This window comes from Stylophora pistillata, chromosome 1 (genome assembly GCF_964205215.1).
Source record: "Stylophora pistillata chromosome 1, jaStyPist1.2, whole genome shotgun sequence".
Taxonomy (NCBI): Eukaryota; Metazoa; Cnidaria; class Anthozoa; order Scleractinia; family Pocilloporidae; genus Stylophora; species Stylophora pistillata.
Window position 1 is genome coordinate 26,367,304 of NC_142519.1, and position 22,064 is coordinate 26,389,367.

Genomic DNA, 22,064 nt, shown 5'->3' on the forward strand with positions numbered 1-22,064 from the left:
AACAGAATACATCAATGGGGAGGTGGTTTTCTAAGCGCTCGAAAACATATTTTCCAGCTAAACTGAGCTGTGAAGAAAGTCGACTCAATCATCAAAAGCGAATCTCCCCCAATGTGACAGACAGACGAAGAGACAAGCACTGAATTATTCACTGAAGGTGAATCATTGTTTTGGTGTAATTGCTCAGGTACTTGCGAATTGTTGTAAATTCCGTGAAATCATAAAAAAAAAAAAAAAAAAAAAAAAAAGCATCAGGCACATCTTTTTTTTTTTCCCAAGAGCGTTGATTACTCGTATCAAGATAAGCAAACAGTTTTGACAATTTTATTTCATTCAATCGGCAAAAACTTCACATCTTTTCGTTCGAACTTCTGTGCTACTTGCAATTGAATTTTCCTCTATCGTGTAAATCATTTCCCCGGAAACATCGACAAAACACGAGGCAGCCATTTTATAAGTTAGAGAATCACCTCGCGCGAGGTAATTATAGCGAGATAGGCAACGCAATCGTCGACCAATCCGAGCGCGCACATCTCTGTATCACCTAGGCAATTAAACTAAAAGTATTTAAAATACATTTGTGAAATAAATCTATAACTTCAAATAATCTTCTTGTAACTTTACAGGAAAAGTTCTGACGACAATTTTCCAATAAAATTTCCCCCAATTTAAATGTGCAAAAATACAATTTATCTTATTTACATTTTTAAGCCTACAATCACCTGTGATTCTAGAACTCTTCGGGAGAGAACTTTTCAAAGTACAAGTGGTTTGATATGACGCCCTTTTTCCCAGTATACAAGAGTGAATTCTTTTTATTTAAAAACTACGTATGCTTGACACTCGTCCTGAAACAATTCGACGGGGGTGGGGAGAGGAATGGTTTAAATTAATTCTCTGTAGGATTTCCTTTAAAATTCCAAATCAGTAGAAATAATTCTCGATACATATGGGTCATTAACCAAGCGTGATGTCAAGATGGCTGCATATTGGTCGAGTTCTTTTTTTGCATTTTTATGGACCGAGACGAAGTCGAGGTCCATAAAAATGCGAAAGAAGAACGAGGCTAATATCCAGCCATCTTGACCGAACAAGCTTGGTTAATAAAAGATTTGTTATTTTGCAAAAAGATTTCGCTTTAATAAGAATTAGGAATGACTTGTTTACTTCGAGAGTCTGGAAAGAAAGCAAACTGTGTTTGTAGCACAACAAACTCACAAGAGTCGTTTCTGTTTTCTTTGTTTTGACTATCTTCTGCCACTTTTTGCGTTTTCCATCGCCGAAATTGTCCAAGAATTACGAACGTAGTTAATAATATTAACAATTTTATTATTTCTATAGCGCAAAATCCATTAGATATATTATCTAGTTCTAACTCTATATTTTTTTTTATCATGCACAGGATCAATGCGGGCAACCCGAGCGAGCAAGATGAGCGAGCAAGATGGGCCCATCTTGCCTGCTTGGGTAGCCAATCAGAACACAGGATTCGCTTCATCTTGTCCACGGGCGCTGCGAGCGATGTAATAAATATAAATCCCATATCTCGTACATCTAATTCTAAGATTCAGCTGTGGTCAAAGAGATTTTGTCACAATAGGATGAACGTCCTTTATCTCTCTGACAGTCACTGGTAACATGTGCTCATGTTCATCACCAACAAACTTGGCCGGCATGATGGCATAGTATGGCATGTGACAATGAGGTCTGTTGAGCGCAGGGTAATACTGTCGATAACAAAGATAGGCGAAGAACAGACCTGGAACAAAGAAACGTTTTTAATCGATATTTTTGGGAGAATACCACCTCATACTTGCAGGGTGCACACAACGCTTCTGGAGATCAAACCATTCACGGTTTGTCAATCTTGAAAATTCAAGCCTAATTTTATCAAATTAATCCACGCGAATCTTCTCCATCTGTTAAAAACACTAGTTACATTTTGCTGTAATCCTTAGTTTTTTTGTGTATTTATATCTAACACACCAAGCCATAACTCTTTGTTATTCCTAAAGCTGAGGGTAAATTTAAATGACGTGGAAAATCGACTCATATCTATCTTCTTCAAAAACGAAACTCCTTGTCAAACTTAAGAGAAAATGACCACCTCTGTCAGGTTCCCGTGGTAAGGAAACGCGATATCACGAAATCTTCAACCAATGCTCAATGCAAAACAGATGAAAAGAGAGCGAACTCGTTAATTCTTTAATCTTTCATTTTAAAAACACACTTTTTCAATCACTACTGAATCCAGAGTGCTTGAACGAAGGAAAATTACGTTACAAAACAAAAGGTGTTGCAACACGATGTCCGATCATTTTGTCGAATGTCAACTCACTGACAACCAACTCGCCCACACCATTAGTCAACTCATCAACAATTGTCTTTGGTCTTTGATAACCTATCAAATAACAAAAATCAGTGTCGGCGAGTTGACGGAAGTTGTTAGCGAAATGGAAGTCGGCAAGTTGACCGGTGTTGGCGAGTTGACCAGTGGTGTAAGCGAGTTGACCAGTGGTGTCAGCGAGTTGACCAAACGTGTCAGCGAGTTGACTAATGATGTCGGTGAGTTAGTTACCGCTAACCTACAATAACCCTCAAGAGATGTTAACAATGCCACTCACCTATCATAGCACCAACCATTATGTCTGTGAAAAAAATGATAGTGATAAGAAAACAGTTCAACTTAATTCTTGTTTTAAGGTTCCTTGCTACTGTGTTCCTGCTTAGCACCTATGCACAAATTTTTTGCTTCCTGTTTCTTACTTCTCATCAATTGGTACAACAAATAACAAATAACAGTCTATTGTTTGGATTGAATGTACACTGGAAGGGAGAATGCTTTTTTTTTCTGATAATTATTCTCTCTCTCTCTCTCTCTTGCTCAATTTGCGTAAAATAAAAGTTCAAGGCATAAGTATCTTAAGCTCCATGTGAACTGTTAAATGATATTCTATTCAAGGCCAGATTCACTTTTGAGTGTCATAATGCCATTTTTTTACAGCTTCCAGGAGTTTCCATTTGTCAGACTTCCTTGTATAAATAATTATTACAAAACTGCTATCAACAAACCCTGTGATTGTAACCTCACTATCGTCTAATATACCTTGCCAGTGATGACGATAGTCTGAATATCGGGTGAGTGCCAATGCCATAGCAACAATCACAGGAGCTAACGCAATACACAGCTTCCACCCTTGTCCTCTTCCCTGAGCTTGAAAGCAGTGTAACTTTCCCGCAAGATAGAGAGAGATAAAGCCAAGGCCACAAAAGGCAACTGCAAATTGAAGAAATACACAAACAGTACAAATTAGGCAGTCCCACCACAAAAAAGGTGGCTGTGATGATCCTGTGGGATGATCTGGATCTGCATCAGTGATTCAAGATCACTCAAACAGTGAAGTATCATAAGAGTTGATGAATCCTGATCCATAGACTGATTCACAGGCTGACTTCATATGCAGTGATCAGATCCACTCATGACTGATCCAGATTAGACACACTGGGGGTAAAAAAAAGTTGAACTCTTGCATTTGAGCTGAATAGCCCAGGTTGCAGAAGTTCATCTCTATTTATGGTAACTTAAAACATAGTTCCTCCTCTGCAATGAAAGGAAACTTCAGCATAGGTAACACCAGGATTTTATCAAGTTTCATTAACAATTCCCCAATTCCTTGGGGAAAGTGGCAACATGAGAGTTTAGTTTCTTGGCAAAGAACACAACACTGTGACCGTGGCTAAACTTAAAAGCTCAAGGCAGAAACTTTTGATCCACAGTCCAGCAAGCTTACCATGGGCAAACTTTACCTTCCACCGTACATAAGGGTGAGACAGCCCTGGACTTTTTTCTATAGAGGTTTTGCACAGCAGCCATGTTGGATGGCAGGAACAATGAAAATATTTGCATAAGAAAGATATTTTTTTCCCATGGGTAAAATAATCTATTGTTCCTGCCATCCAACATGGCTGCTGTGCAAAACCTCTATTTTGTTGATTGTAGGGTTTTTCTCAACTTTATGAATTTTATGCTTATCGGTAATCTGTTTCTTAAAAACAATGGAGTTCCCTTCAAGAAATCTCTTATTTTCAGAAACTCGTACCCTGCCTAGAAATGATTGCTTACATGATGAATGACCACTTGGAAAACTTTTCCTGCCCTCAATTATTTCATCTGGGTTGCCATCACACTCTATACTTGCTGGAATAACTCCATTAGGATAACAACGCCAGAAGTAGTCTGGGCGAGGCCTGAAAAAACAACTCAAGCATGTGAGAACTTTTCATGATACTTCTACTCAAGAATCTCTACAAAATCAAGTTTGCTTTGTTATTTTTAAAAATTAGAAGCCAAGTTATGTGTAGGTTTTGCTATAACTGTAGGAAAGGTGAAAGAATTAATATTCAACTGGAGAAAAAACCTGCATACTAAAATCCCTCTGCTAGTAATTTAACAGACAATAAAATCAAATAAGGCCCTTACCTGCCTACAAGAACTTTCACTATGTTTGTCACAACTCCATTGAGTCCAAGAGTTAATGTTAAAGCTGGAGAGCAAACAAGGATAATGAATTAACAAATGAATAAGTAAGGTGACCTGATATGAAAGATACAGGGATACAAATTGGTGGACAAAAACAAAAAAAGAAAGATAGTTAACCATTTCACTATCATGATCTCCTTAGCTATTCTCCTAACTATCTGCCATACAATTCTTTTGATGTTACTTTGGATAATTTGGAGTTGGATCAACTAATAATCCCTTAATTGATATTTTCCTTTATTCTTGTTGCTTGTCTGCTTGATGTTGTATTGATATTGTAAGGAGAAATTCTGTATTTGGCCACTCATGGGACTTAAAGGGTTAACTTTAAAGAGGAAGTGAGTGTTTACCACAGTTTACTCCTACAAGTCTATACCTAAAATGGCTTGTATGCCATCAATTTTGTCCTTTCTTAGTCCTCCTAGTAAAAGGATTAGAGCAGCAGGAAGAACTGCAGCTATCACCTGCAAAAACAAAAGCAAAAACTTAAATAAACAGTGACACATACTGTACAGACAGTTCTTATGCCTCTATGGACAGATAAAGAAACTCTCATCAATTGTCATACTGCATCACTTATTGAGGCTTTCTACAATATTAAATCATAGACCTCTTTCATAATGGTGGACATAATAAATGTTCTGTTACATGAATATAAATAAGCCTTTTTACCATTGCTTAAGAGCAATTAGCAATTAGACCCACTACATTCAAAAGAAGGCCATAGGAGTCTGTCATTTATATTTCAAAAGCAACATTTGCTTATTCCATTGATCATGACCTCTGATAGAAATAAATAAATAAATAAATAAACTGACAGTCTATCTAATAATCAAATTGGGTTTTGGGGAAAAAACAAAGAGTTACCAAATCTTTCAGCCCTCATAAAAACTGTGGTGTTTTGGCTCCTTAAATGCTGATACATGTTGCTGAAGGCATGTAACTATAGCTACAGAAAAACACAAAACATCAACTTACAAAAAGCATTTCTGTTGAGATTGTGTTTTTGGATTTAGGGTTTTTGTAAAGCCACATTTCTTCATCATGAATGACACGCACAAATGCTGAAGTATACTCCAGTGCTCTGAGAAGAGATGAAAATGCTTGCTAACTTAAAAAAAATGTTGATTACTCTTAATGTGTATAAATATAACTTTATTCTCTAGCAGTACACTTGAAACCCATGCATTTTATCAAAAATGCAAGTGTGTTTTTGGTTTTGTGCTGCTAGTTTAGTTGGTCAGACTGTTCAACAACACATGTATATGTTGTGGTTCAATTTTATCCTTGGTTTAAATTTTATTTTCCATTGTTTTTGGTTATGGTAACGTATGATAATAGGGTTGAAACAATGGAAAATAAAATTTAAACCAAGGATAAAATTGAACCACAACATATATTCAAGTTATTCTTCTGATATGATAAGATTACAGATTGATTAGTAAGAATAATAATAATAATAGATGTTTATTCACAATCAATAAAAAGTAAAAAGGAGATAAAAGAGGTTATCCCTTCCTAGTTTATCTCCTGATAATAAAATAGATTACGACATTAATTTAGATACAACATATACATATATAATACATCAAAAATAAGAACTTAGTGTTAACTAGCAAAATTTACGAGGTGACTTCTCAGTCTATTCTTAAGAATATTCAAGTTTGCCGCCTTAGCGATTTCCTTTGGCAGATTATTCCAACTATTAATTATACGTATAAAAAATGAATATTTGTAACTATTTAAGGTCGCTGATGCAAACTTAAGTTTAAAATGGTGATTGGCTCTTAAAGGCTGAAAATCGTGTGCAAACGTGAAAAATGCCGAGGGATCAAGTCCATAAAGTCTACTTATTGTCTTAGAACACTCGTTAAGTGACGAGAATAATCTTCTTTGCTCAAGTGTTGGCCATTTAAGAACTTTTAAGCACTCTCCATAGGTCATATCTTGCCCAATTTTTCCAAGGGCACATTTGGATGCTCTACATTGTACCTTCTCCAAGGTGTTTTCAAGAGTCTTTTTTAAGGTGCGGATGTTGTGATTCAAATTTAATCTTTGGTTTGAATTCTTTTAAACCAGTTTAAATTTTTCAAACTGGTTTGAAATTTTCAAATTGGTTAGTAATTTTTAACTTCTTTCCCTTCTGAGGTTAATAACTTGCCATTTGCATATTTCCACTTTTTTCGCTTGATGTTGTTGATTTCTGCCTTTGAAAGCTCCGGTGTTTTGATCGAAGGTGCAATGTCAAGCTCTTGTTCTGTGACTACTTTGAGATAATTTGTCACTCAATGATAGAACTCTTCTTCTACAAACACATTTACTCATGATTCGTTTGTCTTTAAAGACCCTTTTAAGCCTTTAATTTTGGCTTCAAACATTTCTTAAGGAACACAATTGGCAATTTCGTGCAAGGCCTCCATGCTTCACTTGCTAGAAATGGGCATGTGCAGATTTGTTTAATATATGCAGTATGAATAAATTATGATTTTGATGGAGAGGAGCCTGGGACGAATGGGTAATAATAAGACAAAGAAATAAGAGTGAAATTGCAATGATTGATTGTGTGGTCAAGTGGATAAGGAAGAGTACTCCAAATCCAAAGGTTGGGAGTTCAAATCCTGGTGAGTACTAAGAGATATAAAGAAAGGGAAAAAAGGTATAGTTAGATATTATGGGGGGTTAGACAAAAGGTAATGAGAGGGGTTTGGAAAAAGTAGATTTATGAAGGGAATGACAGTATAAGGAGGGAGAAGTGGTTTGTTGAACTTAAAAAAAACTAACGGTAAAAAACTACGACGTTTCGAAGTCTGCATGACCTCATTATCAAGTAAAATGTTAAAACTGATGTAAAATTGTAGCTCAGAGATTATATACAAATAAAATGTGATAACTTCATTAGAATAATGAGCGTTCATTGTTATTGGTGTTTAGCATGTCAGATCGTGCAGTATATGTTTAAATAAATACTTTTGCACGTATTGAGTCAGACTGCGTGTTTAGCTTTGGTTTTTGTTCGCGAATGAATAGCATTTCGTGAATTAGGCAGTCCATTTTTCCGCAGCATTTCTTGAGAACGGAAAACATTTCCTCTAGGCTAGTGGATGCTACACTGTGGGCTTCTTTCAGATGCTTGCCAATGACAGAGGCTTTATGTTCTTTTATGCGTTGATGAAGATGGCGTGTGGTATAACCGATATAATCCGCATTGCACGAATCACATTTAAAAGTGTAAACAACGCATTGGTGGTTAATTAAAGCGGGCTTCTCTTCTTGTATCTTGAGCTTTCCCTCGATCTTACGACTCGTGAAAACTGGTTGTAGGTCAGTTCCGATTTTCCGGCTAAGATCTTTCAGCTGATGTCTTACTGTGTCGGCCGATTTTTGGTCTTTAAATGGTAAAGTTATTCTGACAGGTTTTTGTGTAGCCGCGTCAAGTTCAGTTGGGGTTTCGTGACGGCTTTGGATCGTAGAACTCGTGTACCAGGCGATAGCTGAGTTGATGAGTTTCACTGGGTACTTAAGCTTAGTAAACATCCGCTTGAGATGCTGGCATTCCTTCGTAAAAGATTCTTTCGTTGATGACAGGCGGTAAGCTCGGTTCAGCATTGTATTCAGCAGAGATCTTTTGTAACGCTGGTCGACATGGCTCTGGTAATGTAAGAGCAGTCCTGTATCAGTTGGTTTATGATATACGCTTGTTGTTCTTACATTACCAGAGCCATGTCGACCAGCGTTACAAAAGATCTCTGCTGAATACAATGCTGAACCGAGCTTACCGCCTGTCATCAACGAAAGAATCTTTTACGAAGGAATGCCAGCATCTCAAGCGGATGTTTACTAAGCTTAAGTACCCAGTGAAACTCATCAACTCAGCTATCGCCTGGTACACGAGTTCTACGATCCAAAGCCGTCACGAAACCCCAACTGAACTTGACGCGGCTACACAAAAACCTGTCAGAATAACTTTACCATTTAAAGACCAAAAATCGGCCGACACAGTAAGACATCAGCTGAAAGATCTTAGCCGGAAAATCGGAACTGACCTACAACCAGTTTTCACGAGTCGTAAGATCGAGGGAAAGCTCAAGATACAAGAAGAGAAGCCCGCTTTAATTAACCACCAATGCGTTGTTTACACTTTTAAATGTGATTCGTGCAATGCGGATTATATCGGTTATACCACACGCCATCTTCATCAACGCATAAAAGAACATAAAGCCTCTGTCATTGGCAAGCATCTGAAAGAAGCCCACGGTGTAGCGTCCACTAGCCTAGAGGAAATGTTTTCTGTTCTCAAGAAATGCCGCGGAAAAATGGACTGCCTAATTCACGAAATGCTATTCATTCGCGAACAAAAACCAAAGCTAAACACGCAGTCTGACTCAATACGTGCAAAAGTATTTATTTAAACATATACTGCACGATCTGACATGCTAAACACCAATAACAATGAACGCTCATTATTCTAATGAAGTTATCAAATTTTATTTGTATATAATCTCTGAGCTACAATTTTACATCAGTTTTAACATTTTACTTGATAATGAGGTCATGCAGACTTCGAAACGTCGTAGTTTTTTACCGTTAATTTTGATTATCAAATGTATTTCTAAACATTCTCTGATTAAAAAAAACTGAATAACGAAATCTTCTAATAAGCGAAAATTCTTTTTAAGAACCCCCCAAAGAGCCAAGCCCCTATTTTTCAACCACACCCCAAAAAAGGAAGGCCCTTTTTCAGACAGTTGATAATAGAACTGGTTTAAAAATTTCAAACCAGTTTGAAAAACTTAACTGGTTTAAAAAATTCAAACCAAAGGTAACATTTGAACCACAACACGGACACCAAACTGGGGAGCAGTACTCGAGTATCAGACAGACAAGGCTTTTATAAAGTTTAGAAAACAGCTCAGGGTTTTTAGGACCCACCGCTCACCTTATGAATCCAAGTACACTGTTTGCCCTGTTTGCGCATTTGTTAGCTTGCATACTCCGCGACAAGTTCAAAGTATAATGTAGATTCTGAGATCTTTAACTTCAGATGCAGCTTTCAACTGGTTACCACATAAATAGTATTGAGGACTTTAGAAATCAAGCCTTTGTTTTTCTCATGGGCTCAGTCGTGAAATGAAAATAATAATGGAGAAAGACAAGATTTCCCTTTCAGGAAGCCAAATTGCTCTGGAATAATGGAAAAGCTTAACTGAAATTGTCACTTCAAATTTGTGATAGGGTGACGAATTTAAACAGATACATGTTTTCAAACTGGTATGTTATAAAAGTTCTCAAACAGAGTCATCTCCATGAATCTGGGGAACTACTGTAGTTCTGTCCGGTCCACAAATATCTGTTTGAAATTGTCATCATCATCATCATCATCATAGTTTATTTAATAAAGCAGGTTGAGGGGTAGGCAAGACATTACGTCCTGATGTGGACCTGCATCAACTAAACTATCAATTAATAAATACCTAATTAGTGAATAGACCGAAAATGGTATGTAAATAATGACAATTAAAGGAAATAAATATTAATAACAAGACGGAGTAAATGTTAAAAGTATTTAAAGTCAACAGATTTGTAGGAAACGCTGCAGGAAGCTTTAGCAAAACTGATAGATTTCAGAATTCTCTTATTTTCCCTGAGTTTTCTCTTGAAGGAAGTTAAGTTTGAACTGTTCTTTATGTCTTCGGGAAGGAGGTTCCAGGATAGTGCAGCTCTGTGCTTAAACGAAGATCTTCCCATTTCTGTTCTTGGTCTATGAACCTTAACTTTTAGGGATTTTCTTAAGTCATAAGGAGTCTCGGATTTCACTATTAAGTCATTTAGAGGCTCAATGCTATTTCCATGATAGATATTGTACGTAATAACTAAAAGTCTCCTGATGTAAAATGAAACAATAGAGTTCCAATGTGGAGCGTTCATGATGTCATCACTGTGGATGCTATGGGGTAGGTTGTAAATAATTCTAGTAGCTCTTAAATGAATTCGATCAATATCATCCGTCAAGGTTGAAGAACAAGACCCCCAGACTACAATGCCATACAAAACGCTAGGGATAATAGTTTTATAATAAATGTTTTCTAAGGTTGGTATCGGTAAAAACTTTATCCGATTCAGTACTGCAACTTTGTTCCTGAATGACTTACAAACGTTCTTTATGTGCTCCTGCCATGATAGCTTGCTGTCAATTGTCACCCCAAGACATTTAGATGATGTTTTGTACTCAATAAAGCTATTACCAAAGGCCAAGCGTGGCAGGGGGCCAATAAAGTTTCTTTCCATAATTATTGAGAAAGACAGCCTCGTCTTTTGCTCAGAAGAGAGACTTGACCATAGTACAGTGTTGAACGATCTCACTCGCAACGATCTTGCTATTTAAGGAAGTAATCGGTGGCCACATGAACAAAACTCTCGTGTCAATCATTGATTTAAATTACGGTCACTTGGTTGTTAATTCTGCATGTTAGATGTTACACTTGTTCGTATTTTTAACAACCAATTTTTTAGCTTTGAAATATACTGGAAATATAAATCTCGGGTTAAATCAAAATAAACGAATCGCAAGCATAAAATGGAGCATTCTTTCGCCGACGATAAGAAGTCATAGCAACGAAATCTTTCGACACGAACTGTCGACAGCTGGCTTTCTGACCAACTGGATTGAATGAAATTGGACGTAGAAAGGCAGCATCTCGTAAAAAATCTGTTTTGATTTAAGAAAAAACTATAAATAGACAAAATACTTACATAAATATTGCAAAAAGGATCATTCGTGCTCCGATTTCGGCCAATACATTCCATGAACCTTGCCTGAGTTTCGCCGCCATCTTGGACATTTTGCGGGTAACCGCTGGTTAAATACAAATCAATTTGTGGATTCATAGTTTCATCATTGGTCAAAAATTATCACGTGGAAAAAAGGGTTGTCCGCCATTTTACATTTTGAACCGAGCTCTATGTTTTTCAGAAGACAGTGTAAATAGTACTTCTTTTCTCTGGCAAAATGGACCAATTTGACGTGATAGCAAATCAGCCTATTGTCATAGACAATGTATGTGATAGGTTTGTCAACGATATTGGTTTTGGAAAGAATGACAATTTTTTAGGGCTTGTACCGAGTTCTGTATAAAAAATCAGGTGTAACTAACTTGTTATAAGTCAATATTTTAGTATTCTAACCTTGATTTCATTCTTAATAGGGATCAGGAGTCATCAAAGCTGGATTTGCTGGGGATCAGATTCCCAAATACCATTTTCCAAATTTGTAAGTTTCTCATTGTTTCTGTCCACAACTTGTACTACACCTCGATTGAGACAAAAAAAAAAGTAATGTCCATGTGTACATAATTTAATTATTGTGCTTGTGATTAATTAAAAGCGTGATTATTTTCAAATGATCAAATTGATTGATTGGCCCGATCCTTTTTCTGTGATCAATTTCTATCGAGAGAAAATAGTGTGATTTTGATTTAAGCTCTGAGGATTTTACAACAATATTAAAGCATGGCTCTAAAGGCCAATATTTGAATTTAAGTCTATGGTGATAATGATATGCAGTAATGGCCTTGTAGACTTGCTATTAAGCTTTATGGTACTAAGTGGAGTCCACTTGGAGCTTGAAATGACCCAAACAATACAACAAAATCAAACAAATACATTATGAACTGTTGTTCAGTCTACTTTATGTCTGTGTGGTTAAGTTGCTAGGGCTTTTTGAAGGTTTTGGGTTCTGTCCTCGTGTACCGGTTCACAAGAGCCGATACAAAAGACCGAACAATACACAACAGCTAACCAATGACTCCTAAACAAAGAAAGAACAATGTTAATTCCCTTGTGAACCGGTACACCAGGACAGAACCAGGTTTTGTGATTTTGGTAAACTTTGCCTTCCAATTAAGATGCCCCAAAAAGTTAGCATAGTATAAAGTAAATATAGCAACTAAGTGATGTCCAGTTTTATTCTCTTTTTTTAACCCTTTCACTCCCATACAGGGCTCGACACTAACGGTAGCCCACTAGCCTCAGACTAGTAGAAATTCAGTTTTGGCTAGTGGTTTTCGATTTCCACTGGCCAGTTTGGCTAGTAAATAAACTGAAATTGTTGTAAAATCTAAGAAGCCACTAGCCACTTGGCTAGTAAGTTAAAAAGTTAGTGTTGAGCCCTGCCATGAGTGACCAAGACAGAATTTCTCCTTACAATGCTAGTACAATATCAAGCAGAAAGGTGACGAGAATAAAGAAAAATATCAACCAGTGGATCATTAGTTGATCAAATACCAAGTTCTCTAAAGGAACATCATAAGAATTATATCTCAGACAGTAAGGAGAATTACTAATGAGATGTCATGAGTGACCAAGACAGAATTTCTCCTTACAATGCTAGTACAATATCAAGAAGACAAGTGATGAGAATAAAGAAACATATCAACCAGTGGATCATTAGTTGATCAAATACCAAGTTCTTTAAAGGAACATCATAAGAGTTATATCACAGACAGTAGGGAGAATTACCAATGAGATCTCATGAGTGAAAGGGTTAAAGTGCCCCTGAGACAAAAATTGACCATTTTATTTTGGCTAAATTGTTTACACAATGTTGAATTGGGTCAAGTTAAGACCCCATTTTGCCATTAAAAACTCAAAACAAACCTTTGATGACCAATTTTTACTGCTTCAAAGTCGTCCAAAAATCGTCTGCCATTGCTGAAAACATGTTCCAGCCAAGCCTCCAAAAACGTCATCATGACATCAAAGGCTCAACAAACTTATGCTTTGCTTTGTCACAACTCTCTTTGTTCGCTGCGCAGAGAATCACACGTACCACTTTTTTGAGAACTGCTTCGTTGTCAGTCGGGAAATGTCGACTTTTTCAGACCATGATTTGTCCCAGAAATTATCTGAAGCTAATGTGGATAGTTTTGGACTGACAAACGATGAATTTTTGCCATGTGAATAAAGATAAACACAGAACGGCATGGACTCCCCATGTGGCTTTTGTGGTCACATCGCTTTAGCGCCTTTGAACTGTATTTTTGCTTGTCATAAGGGATTTTTCTTTTTTGTAAGAAATGATCGGGTGATTAGTAAAAATAGTTTTTGGCAATGGCTAATTTTGTATCCAAAGGCGGATATTGGGAGTTTGTGAAAGCCATTTCTAAGCCATCAATGTGTTTTCCCCGATGCAATTGGTCAATGATCTCATTAACCCTTACCTACGTGTTTTTTACTATCGGTGCTTTGAGAGGTTTGAAGTGAGCTCTGTTGTTGAGTTGCACTTTGGCCTCTTTTGTTTTTTCTGTCTTATTCATGATGACTATTGTTGTGTTGCTTCAGTGAGGTTTAAAGCAGAGTTTGTTTTAACTCTTTTAGAGCCGTGACCTCATTGTGTTACAAAGTATTTTTGGCTTAGATGTAGTCTGCAAGTAGCGTTATGACAATTTTCCAAGTAGCTCTGAAGGGCAATAGAAGACTGAACCGGTGGCATTCAGTTTGATATGAAACAGAAGTGGTTCTTTGTTTTGTCTGTGAAAGGTGTAACTGAGGGGCATTCGTCTTGCAAATAAATCTTGCAAAAGTTGGCCTGATTTTAAATTTGTTTGTCACGGGCGTTGGGATGAATTTGAGACCCTTTGATAGCACGCTGACCTGGCTGTCAGATGGTTGATAGTTGGACAGGTTTTTAAAGAAATTTTCATTTTCTTGGATTTTGGCTGCAAGCCTTCCTTTTAAAGTGTTTTTACGCTCTGTCTTAAGCTGTTTGTTCTGCTTTTGCTGATATGAAAGCCAGCTTTTTTTAGAATCAGAGCATACAATTATAATTATTTTTCATCTCTTTTGTATAAAAGTGAGCTCTTTGTGGTCAGAAATCTCAATCCTCAATTCGGCTATTTTATCATTCTTATTTACAATGTTCACTGAGTACTTTCCTTTGTGTAAGGTATTCTGCCAGAGAATTGTTAAAGTTGGATATTGATCAGCTCATTTTATGCAAAGGTGACAAAATCCGGGGAGGTTCGTAGACTTCGCTTTCCGGCGTCGAGATCGCACTGAGGATGGTTTTTCTTGTCCCTTCTCTTCTTGAACAGTAGGCACTGAACCCGACAGAATTCTTTGCCTAGATCCTTCAAAGTACACAGATCTCACGAAACAGTCCTCCGAGAAGTGTTTGGAGTAGATCACAATATTTCTGTAGGATTCAAGTTTACTCGGTGAGGTCACACAAATCACATCCGTTTTTCCCGGTCTGATCTATTTGCAAGGCTCCAATGCAGAGAAATACCTGCAGCATGTTCTGCACGATTACTTCAGCTTTGAATTATGCATCGATGCCCAGTCATTTTTGTTTAGTTTTTGTGAGAATAGAGTAAAGCACTCTGTTATGTTTGCTTGACGTTTTGCCATGTGAGATTTTCGCATTAAGCCTTTGACATCACTTCCTCTGAGTCCTGCAATCAACTTCCGGAACATGATCAAATAATGGCGGATGTGAAATCATGAATTTAACGGCCCGAAAAAAGATATTTCTGGTGCTTGGTCTAAACTGAAATTTGGCAGAGTAGGCGAAGGAGACACACTGAACACGAAAATGGAAAAAAAATGATGTACGAAAATTTTGATCTCAGGGGCACTTTAAAGGTGTACAAAGTAAGCACACAACTTTAAATTATGATGTGTTATGAATATGGACATACCCAATCAAAACTATAACAAATTTCTCAAATGTAATTGGTCATCACTAGCTGGATTTGAACATGTGTAGGTCAGTATATGCTTCATGCTTGTAACTGGATGTTGGAATTGGACAGTTGACATGTCATGCTTGTGCAAGTGAACAGTGCATATCATATGTGTGCTGAGTTAACTTTTATTTTTTTAGAAAAACATACAACCGATGTTGGGTTTCTTTGTCAACTTTTGTCACAATTTTGATTAACTGGTAACAAGACTTCATTTCGTCCAATTCTGTCTGTAATCATACTCATTACTAACAGATCAGACTCCTGTTTCACTATCGTCTGATTTTGTTAATCACTTGTATGATTGCAGACCAAACTGGGCTCCACTCAGTCGTATTACCATTGTCAACTGGATGACTCAAACTGCTGTCCAATTTCTTTGATGTGATGCACAAGCCCTGTTATAAGAATTTTCTGTCCTATGGAAAACCAACTGTATTATACAGGAATATTTCACTAGGATGAGAAGTGAAAAGTTTTTTCCATGGACACTAATTGTTGCACGTTTACACATTTTTTGTATCAGTGTGGGCAGACCCAAACATGTTCGTGTCATGGCCGGTGCCTTAGAGGGTGACATATTTATTGGACCTAAAGCTGAGGTGTGTGTGTTGTAAAGTGAAAGATTTTCTTGCACCCATGGGTAGATGACTGAAAAATCTGGTAATGTTGATTAATGAAAAAGAAATTACTATTTTTACTGTCAGTGTTTTGTAAGATTTAAGGCTGAGGCTGAGTTAAACCTCTGATTTATTGTATACAAAGTAGCTCATGCTTAGATGTTCTTGAATTAACAAATGGCTATCTCTGATGCTCTTCTTTTCAGGAACACAGAGGCCTGTTAAATATCAAATATCCCATGGAGGTAAGAGAAGATCAAATACTTGCCTTGTAATCCCTGGTCTTTACATCAGATTCCAAATCAGAACTTACACAATTATGTTATTATTGACCAGATGCACCTCTTGGGTATAATACAGTGTAATGTGACACTTAAATGGACAATATATCAATTATTCTTTTCTCTCTATGTTTTCAGCATGGTGTTGTAAAAGACTGGAATGACATGGAAAGAATTTGGCAGGTAGAAGGGAGATTCGATCAATGAAATTTCTTGAATTTTTTATATTATTTGCCAGACTGACATTTTTTGTCATTTTGACTTTTTTTTTTTCAAGTATATATATTCCAAAGACCAGCTTCAAACATTTTCAGAAGAGGTAAACATCTTATCTGAGTCATAGATTACTGACATTTGACATTATTTTTACCATAACCTTGGTATTTCCAAAGACAGTATTGTGAAGTATGGTATTTTCTTTTCTAGCATCCTGTGTTATTAACAGAAGCTCCCCTGAATCCTCGCAGAAACAGAGAAAAATCAGCAGAGGTCAGAAATAATGAAAAGAAACTAGAGCTGTATTTTTTTTTGGGTGGGGGAGGGGTGGGAGAGGAGGGGACTACAGTAGTATTAGTTTCCTCCATATCAAAATGACAGTTGAGAGGTCAAGTATTTGTGAACAAATGCTGAAAATTTCTTTCACAAAAAAGTTAGCAATTAAAACTAATTGGTAAAAGCTTGGTCTAAAATTTAGTAAATCATCTAAAGCGACTTTCAAGCATGTTTTCATGTTTTGCTCATTTTTCGTTTGATGCGATTTGCCCACAGATATTCTTTGAGACATTTAATGTACCAGCATTGTTCATATCCATGCAAGCAGTGCTTAGTTTGTAAGTAATGGTTTTTCATTGAATTCTTACCATCATTTTGCTTTTGCTCCTTATTGGAGGTTCTGTTTATGTGACTCTTTTTACTAAGGAAACCCTGTCAGGTTTATTTATAATAATGATTGAATAAGTAGGGAAAAAAGATGATAAATGGAACTTAACTAATGTTAGTAGTTTAATGCGGGTAGTGGAAATAACAATTGTCATTTCATGGCAGGCTCTAAGAGTGGGCAAGATGAAGGGAATCCTTTATTTGAATTGGTTAAGCTGTGGTTTAAATTTTCCTTTGTTTATAAATTTTTCAAACCAATTCAATTTTTGTTTATGTCAGTGAGATCATAGCATCAGATTTAAGTCAAAGAAAAGTAGAATAGTATGGGTTTTCTTGTACCCGCTAATTGCTCAGTCTGCGCAACCAAAGAATTGTTTGCAGCCAGCTCATACTCTCTGTTTACTAGATGAAAAAATGTTTCCAGTAGCATTCTCTGGTTGGAGTCCCAAACCACATTACGGCCAACATACAACAAATAACCATTTATTAAACCATTCTTACCCTTGTTGGTCTTAGCATTGTATTAAGTGTATTGACCACAATTTGTTACTCTTCAGGTATGCTTCAGGTCGTACCACAGGTGTGGTGTTAGATTCTGGTGATGGAGTGTCTCACTCTGTCCCTATTTATGAAGGCTTTGCTATGCCACACTCAATTATGAGGACAGATATTGCTGGAAGGTATGTTTTATGTTAAATGAACACAAAATAATCCAACTGCAATTTATATATTGTACTGTTTATTTAAGTCTCATCTGACATGGTTTGATGCTATTCTGGTGTAAAGATTTAATGAATGTAACCAAAATTACAGTACATTGACCCAACATTTCCACACTCCTGTCTAGTGCCTTCATCAGGGGTGATCTGATCATTGCAACAAGAGGCCCCTTTTATATGCTCACTAATTTAATTGCCCTTTTTTCTGACGAGGTGTAATTTATAGGTGTCAGATAGCAAGCCGACATTATCACAATTTGAAGTAGCAGAGTAGTATCAAACCATGTCTGATTGTCCACTTGGTTGCTGTGTGAACTTATATATATCCAAACTCTCATCTGTTGAGCTTTTTGATTACTTTTAAATTTTGATTTATATACAATACAGGATGATTTTCCAAAATCTTTCATTTTGATCGTCTTCAAAGTTCTCACAATCTTCATTCGGGGATTTCATTTTATGATGACACCCAGCTTTTTTTTGTAACATTTCTGAAGCCATAGTCTTTGTCCTTGTTTGAGACCTGCAAACCTTTTGATTTTGTGCATTTTAAAATTTTTAAGCCATGCATCATGTCATTAGGTTATTTTTTTGTTACTGTTAAGCTGTTATAACAATATCTGAAGTTTTCACTACTATTACCGGTATTGTCATTATTATTAACATTACAACTACTACCACTATTATTTTTATTATTATTAACATTAAGTGGATCTTAATTTCGGCTGGTTCGAGAGAGTAAATCATTATTCTCCACTTTACATTGTACTGTCAACAGAGATGTAACTGCATATCTAAGATTGCTTTTGAGAAAGGAGGGCTTCAACTTTCATTCGTCATCTGAACTGGAAATTGTAAGAACTATTAAAGAGGTGAGAAAAAAAACTAGGTATCTGTTTGCACATAAACTGTAATTGTGCTTGTGAGTGGTCAATGCAAATACATTTTAGAACAAAATTATAAAAAAACTAAGTGTTGAATTTCTCTTTTTCCAGCGTGCTTGCTACCTTGCAATAAACCCACAGAAAGAGGTAAGTAGAAAAGATCAAAATTAATTCCAAACATTCTGAGAGACATAGTTGAGTTGTATTTCATTGTCTTGATGTTTCGACCCCTTTTTATTTAATAGGAAAAATGTTAATGATTATTGATGAAATTTGCAGGAGTCAATGGAAGGAGAGAGGATGCAATATGCTCTACCTGATGGAAGTATATTAGAGGTAAAGACTTTTCCATCAAAATTATCTAAAAACTGATTAAAGTTATTTATTATCCAAATGTGCTTTATAGAGTATAAATAACATACAAGATGTGTACAAATATCATGTGATATTTGAACTCAAGAAATATCCACGAAATTTGCCTGCACTGAATAACAATTTGGTGTGTTGGATGATAAATCTCTTATAAACATTTTGTTGTGTAGTATTGCTGAGTATTTTTACTCATTTGTATTTTGACTCGCCCTACGGGTTCGTCAAGATATGCACAACTTGTAAAAATACCACACAATAAAACGTTTAATAAGATATATATATATATATATCTTGTGAGTGTGACTTGAATCAGAAGTTACCCTCCATACCTACCCACTATTTTGATTGTTATACCCAGATACCCAGACAGAAACACTTTGGTAATGTTGGAGAATGTTCAGTTTTCACTAATTACTTATTCTTGTTTGATATAGGTTGGGCCAGCACGTTTCAGAGCACCAGAACTTCTGTTTAGACCTGACTTGGTTGGAGAGGAATGCGAAGGAATCCATGAGGTAAGGGAGACTGACTTAATACTACTGCCAACCATATTAAGCCAGAGTGTTTTCACCTAATGAACTATAACTGAATAATGATTTTGTCTTTTGTTAGGTATTGGCATTTGCTATTCAAAAATCTGACATGGATCTGAGGCGAATTCTCTACTCAAATATTGTGCTCTCTGGTGGTTCAACTCTATTTAAAGGTAATAGAAGTGTTATGTCTTTGGATGCTTTGACTCAAACTTCAGAAGTCTTTATGTTAACTTGTGTCAATGTAGATATTGTCTAAGGTAAAACACTTCTGGTTTTCTTGGCAAGTTGCCCAACGTTTGAGTTCTGCTAGTGACTATAACCTCTCCTTGTATATTATCTAAGAGCATTTTGTGTCACATCAGGAGAACACTATTTGCTTTTAAGTTTGTCTCATCTCCCAACCTTGTCACAAATAATTCATTGACGTAAAAAGTATAGTACATTGTAAATGTTTGTGTTGTCTTTCAGTATCATGTTGATTAAATGAATGATTGAGAAATTGAGGTACTGTTTTTCTTTTATTCCAAGCTTTTGCCAAACTGCATCATCATCAGGGAATGAAGATGTGGTATATTGAGAAAAGCTTGGAATATAAAAGGAATTACGGTAGCTCAAAGCCTCAATCAAATTGCCCATTTATAAGTATAGTATTCATCGCCTCTGGGAGGTAATACATTTCAGGAAATGGCCAAATTTGTGGTGAACTTACATGTACACTCTTAGCACGGGCAAATCAGCAAATAAATTTTAAGTTACCCTGTTGACAACAAATCCTTGATGCCCAAACTTGGGCTTTTTGTAAACCTAATGAAATTATTAAACTGGTTAAAAAAATTAATTTAAACAAAGGAAGTCCTCAGTTTTGAGTTTTCTTTTTTACAGGCTTTGGAGATCGGCTGTTGAGTGAGGTGAAAAAATTGGCACCAAAAGATATAAAAATTAGGGTTTGTATGCTGTCAATAATTCTTTTTACATGTAATTACTTGAAGCTACATACAGCTACAGCAAGGGCTGTTAATGTGACATAACATAATTATCTGAGTGTTTATCAGTGTGACAGAAGGCAATTTTGTTGTTATTAATTTATTTATGTTTCTGTTCCCCATTAGATTTCAGCTCCTCCAGAAAGACTCTACTCAACGTGGTTTGGGTAAGTTTGCTTCCCACTAGTTCAAGTATATGTCATCGTCCTTTTTTTTTTTAGTATATTGTAGAACATATTTTGTCATTAAAACTTTGCTATCTTACTATTTCATGTCAAAAATCCTTGTTCTCCTTTTTGTTATTTTAGGGGCTCTATTTTAGCATCTCTAGACACATTCAAGAAGATGTGGGTGTCCAAAAAAGAATATGATGATGAAGGAGCCAGAGCCATTCATCGCAAGACCTTCTAAGCTATATTAGGCTGAGCTATATGGTTTAAATTATAGAGAAATGTAGATATAAGACAAGTGTCATGTAAGTTACACATATGGGCTTCATTTCTCAGTTCTATTCTGGTGACAACTTTGTGACAACTTTGTGACTACTTTGTAGATGAGGATCTAAGGAATGAGATTTATTCTTTTGATTGCCTTACAGTTGTAATATTTGGATGAACTTTTGTTGTGTTCTCCAAGAAATTCACTTAAACAATGCCTGTGGAAGGAGGGATTTTTTACTCATGGTTTTGTTTCAGCTTTGAAATAGGGAGATGATGAAAAGGAAGAGGTGTTGTGTTTCCAGTTTTTTTGTGGCTCTACAGTTGTCTTACCTCCCATACCATGAGGTGACAACTGAAGTATCTGGCAAAGGCCTGAAGAGTAACCAAAAATTTTGCTGGCGGTTGACTCTTATGTAAAACTCTATCTTAGGTGACACTTCTTAACTTAACAGAAGCTATGCATACATTCTCCTAAGAAGAACTAGAGAAAAGTCCCAGAACTAGTTAAGAAAATTGCAATGCAAATATTGCATAGGACATTACTGGCTGAGTGATAAATATTATGTATGAAGTTGGTGTAGGTGGTTTTCATTTGCAGATGCAAAAATAGTTATAGAGATAGCATTCAAGGGACAAAGAACCCTTTTGACAAATTTGAAATCACTTTACCCCTTAACATTAATTATTTTGCTTCATCTTTTTTCTGTGGACATCCCTCTTGATCAATTATGACATTCTCCTTGCAATATAAAGATCTTGGCAAGGAGACAATCTACAAGGATGAAAGAATTAACAATATGCACATGCTGTCCAAAATTAATATAACTCAAAATCAGATCTCTGATCAGGGTTAGAGCAGGTTAAACAATTCTGTTGTGAGTGCACTTCTTTCATCACTTTTCACAAAGTTGTAGATTGTATTCCACAAAGAAGTATACTTTACAGATCATGTTATTTTCATCTCTGCTTCAAAGGGTCTGTATGAAATTATAACAATTTTGGCCTCCTGAGATCCTATAGAGTAGTCTATTCTCATAAAAGTTCTCTTTAAATGTGCTAAAAATTCAAATG

At 36.2% G+C, this 22,064-nt stretch overlaps 2 protein-coding genes across 2 annotated transcripts; one reads left to right on the top strand and one right to left on the bottom strand.

The window, feature by feature from the left end:
- Window positions 1-310: 310 nt before the first annotated feature.
- Window positions 311-11,389, bottom strand: LOC111320662 (phospholipid phosphatase 5). The gene is made up of 8 exons (XM_088746897.1): window positions 11,291-11,389; window positions 5,519-5,624; window positions 4,917-5,004; window positions 4,481-4,544; window positions 4,124-4,248; window positions 3,107-3,277; window positions 2,625-2,648; window positions 311-1,759 (listed from the first exon to the last, which is right to left on the bottom strand). Exons 1-8 carry the CDS (start codon window positions 11,377-11,379, stop codon window positions 1,578-1,580), a joined length of 849 nt encoding a protein of 282 aa, XP_088603023.1. The 5' UTR covers window positions 11,380-11,389; the 3' UTR covers window positions 311-1,577.
- A 60-nt stretch (window positions 11,390-11,449) lies between these two features.
- LOC111320637 (alpha-centractin) lies at window positions 11,450-21,110 on the top strand. The gene is made up of 17 exons (XM_022923286.2): window positions 11,450-11,594; window positions 11,743-11,807; window positions 15,806-15,881; window positions 16,106-16,144; window positions 16,319-16,363; window positions 16,458-16,499; window positions 16,607-16,669; window positions 16,949-17,010; window positions 17,617-17,739; window positions 18,557-18,650; window positions 18,774-18,809; window positions 18,942-18,998; window positions 19,469-19,549; window positions 19,647-19,740; window positions 20,453-20,514; window positions 20,680-20,720; window positions 20,862-21,110. The coding sequence occupies exons 1-17, from the start codon at window positions 11,547-11,549 to the stop codon at window positions 20,962-20,964; spliced, it is 1,131 nt and encodes a 376-aa protein (XP_022779021.1). The 5' UTR covers window positions 11,450-11,546; the 3' UTR covers window positions 20,965-21,110.
- Window positions 21,111-22,064: the final 954 nt, after the last annotated feature.

Excerpts from the sequence above, each read along its gene's own strand:
- LOC111320662 (XM_088746897.1), bottom strand. The coding sequence starts at position 11,379 with ATGTCCAAGATGGCGGCGAAACTCAGGCAAGGTTCATGGAATGTATTG. Across the intron at positions 3,278-4,123 it reads TCCAAGTGGTCATTCATCAT|TTGCCTTTTGTGGCCTTGGC; the intron begins GTAAGCAATCAT and ends TTCAATTTGCAG. Across the intron at positions 1,760-2,624 it reads AATGGTTGGTGCTATGATAG|GTCTGTTCTTCGCCTATCTT; the intron begins GTGAGTGGCATT and ends TCTTTGTTCCAG.
- LOC111320637 (XM_022923286.2), top strand. The coding sequence starts at position 11,547 with ATGGACCAATTTGACGTGATAGCAAATCAGCCTATTGTCATAGACAAT. Across the intron at positions 18,999-19,468 it reads CTGATGGAAGTATATTAGAG|GTTGGGCCAGCACGTTTCAG; the intron begins GTAAAGACTTTT and ends TGTTTGATATAG. Across the intron at positions 19,741-20,452 it reads TGGTTCAACTCTATTTAAAG|GCTTTGGAGATCGGCTGTTG; the intron begins GTAATAGAAGTG and ends TCTTTTTTACAG.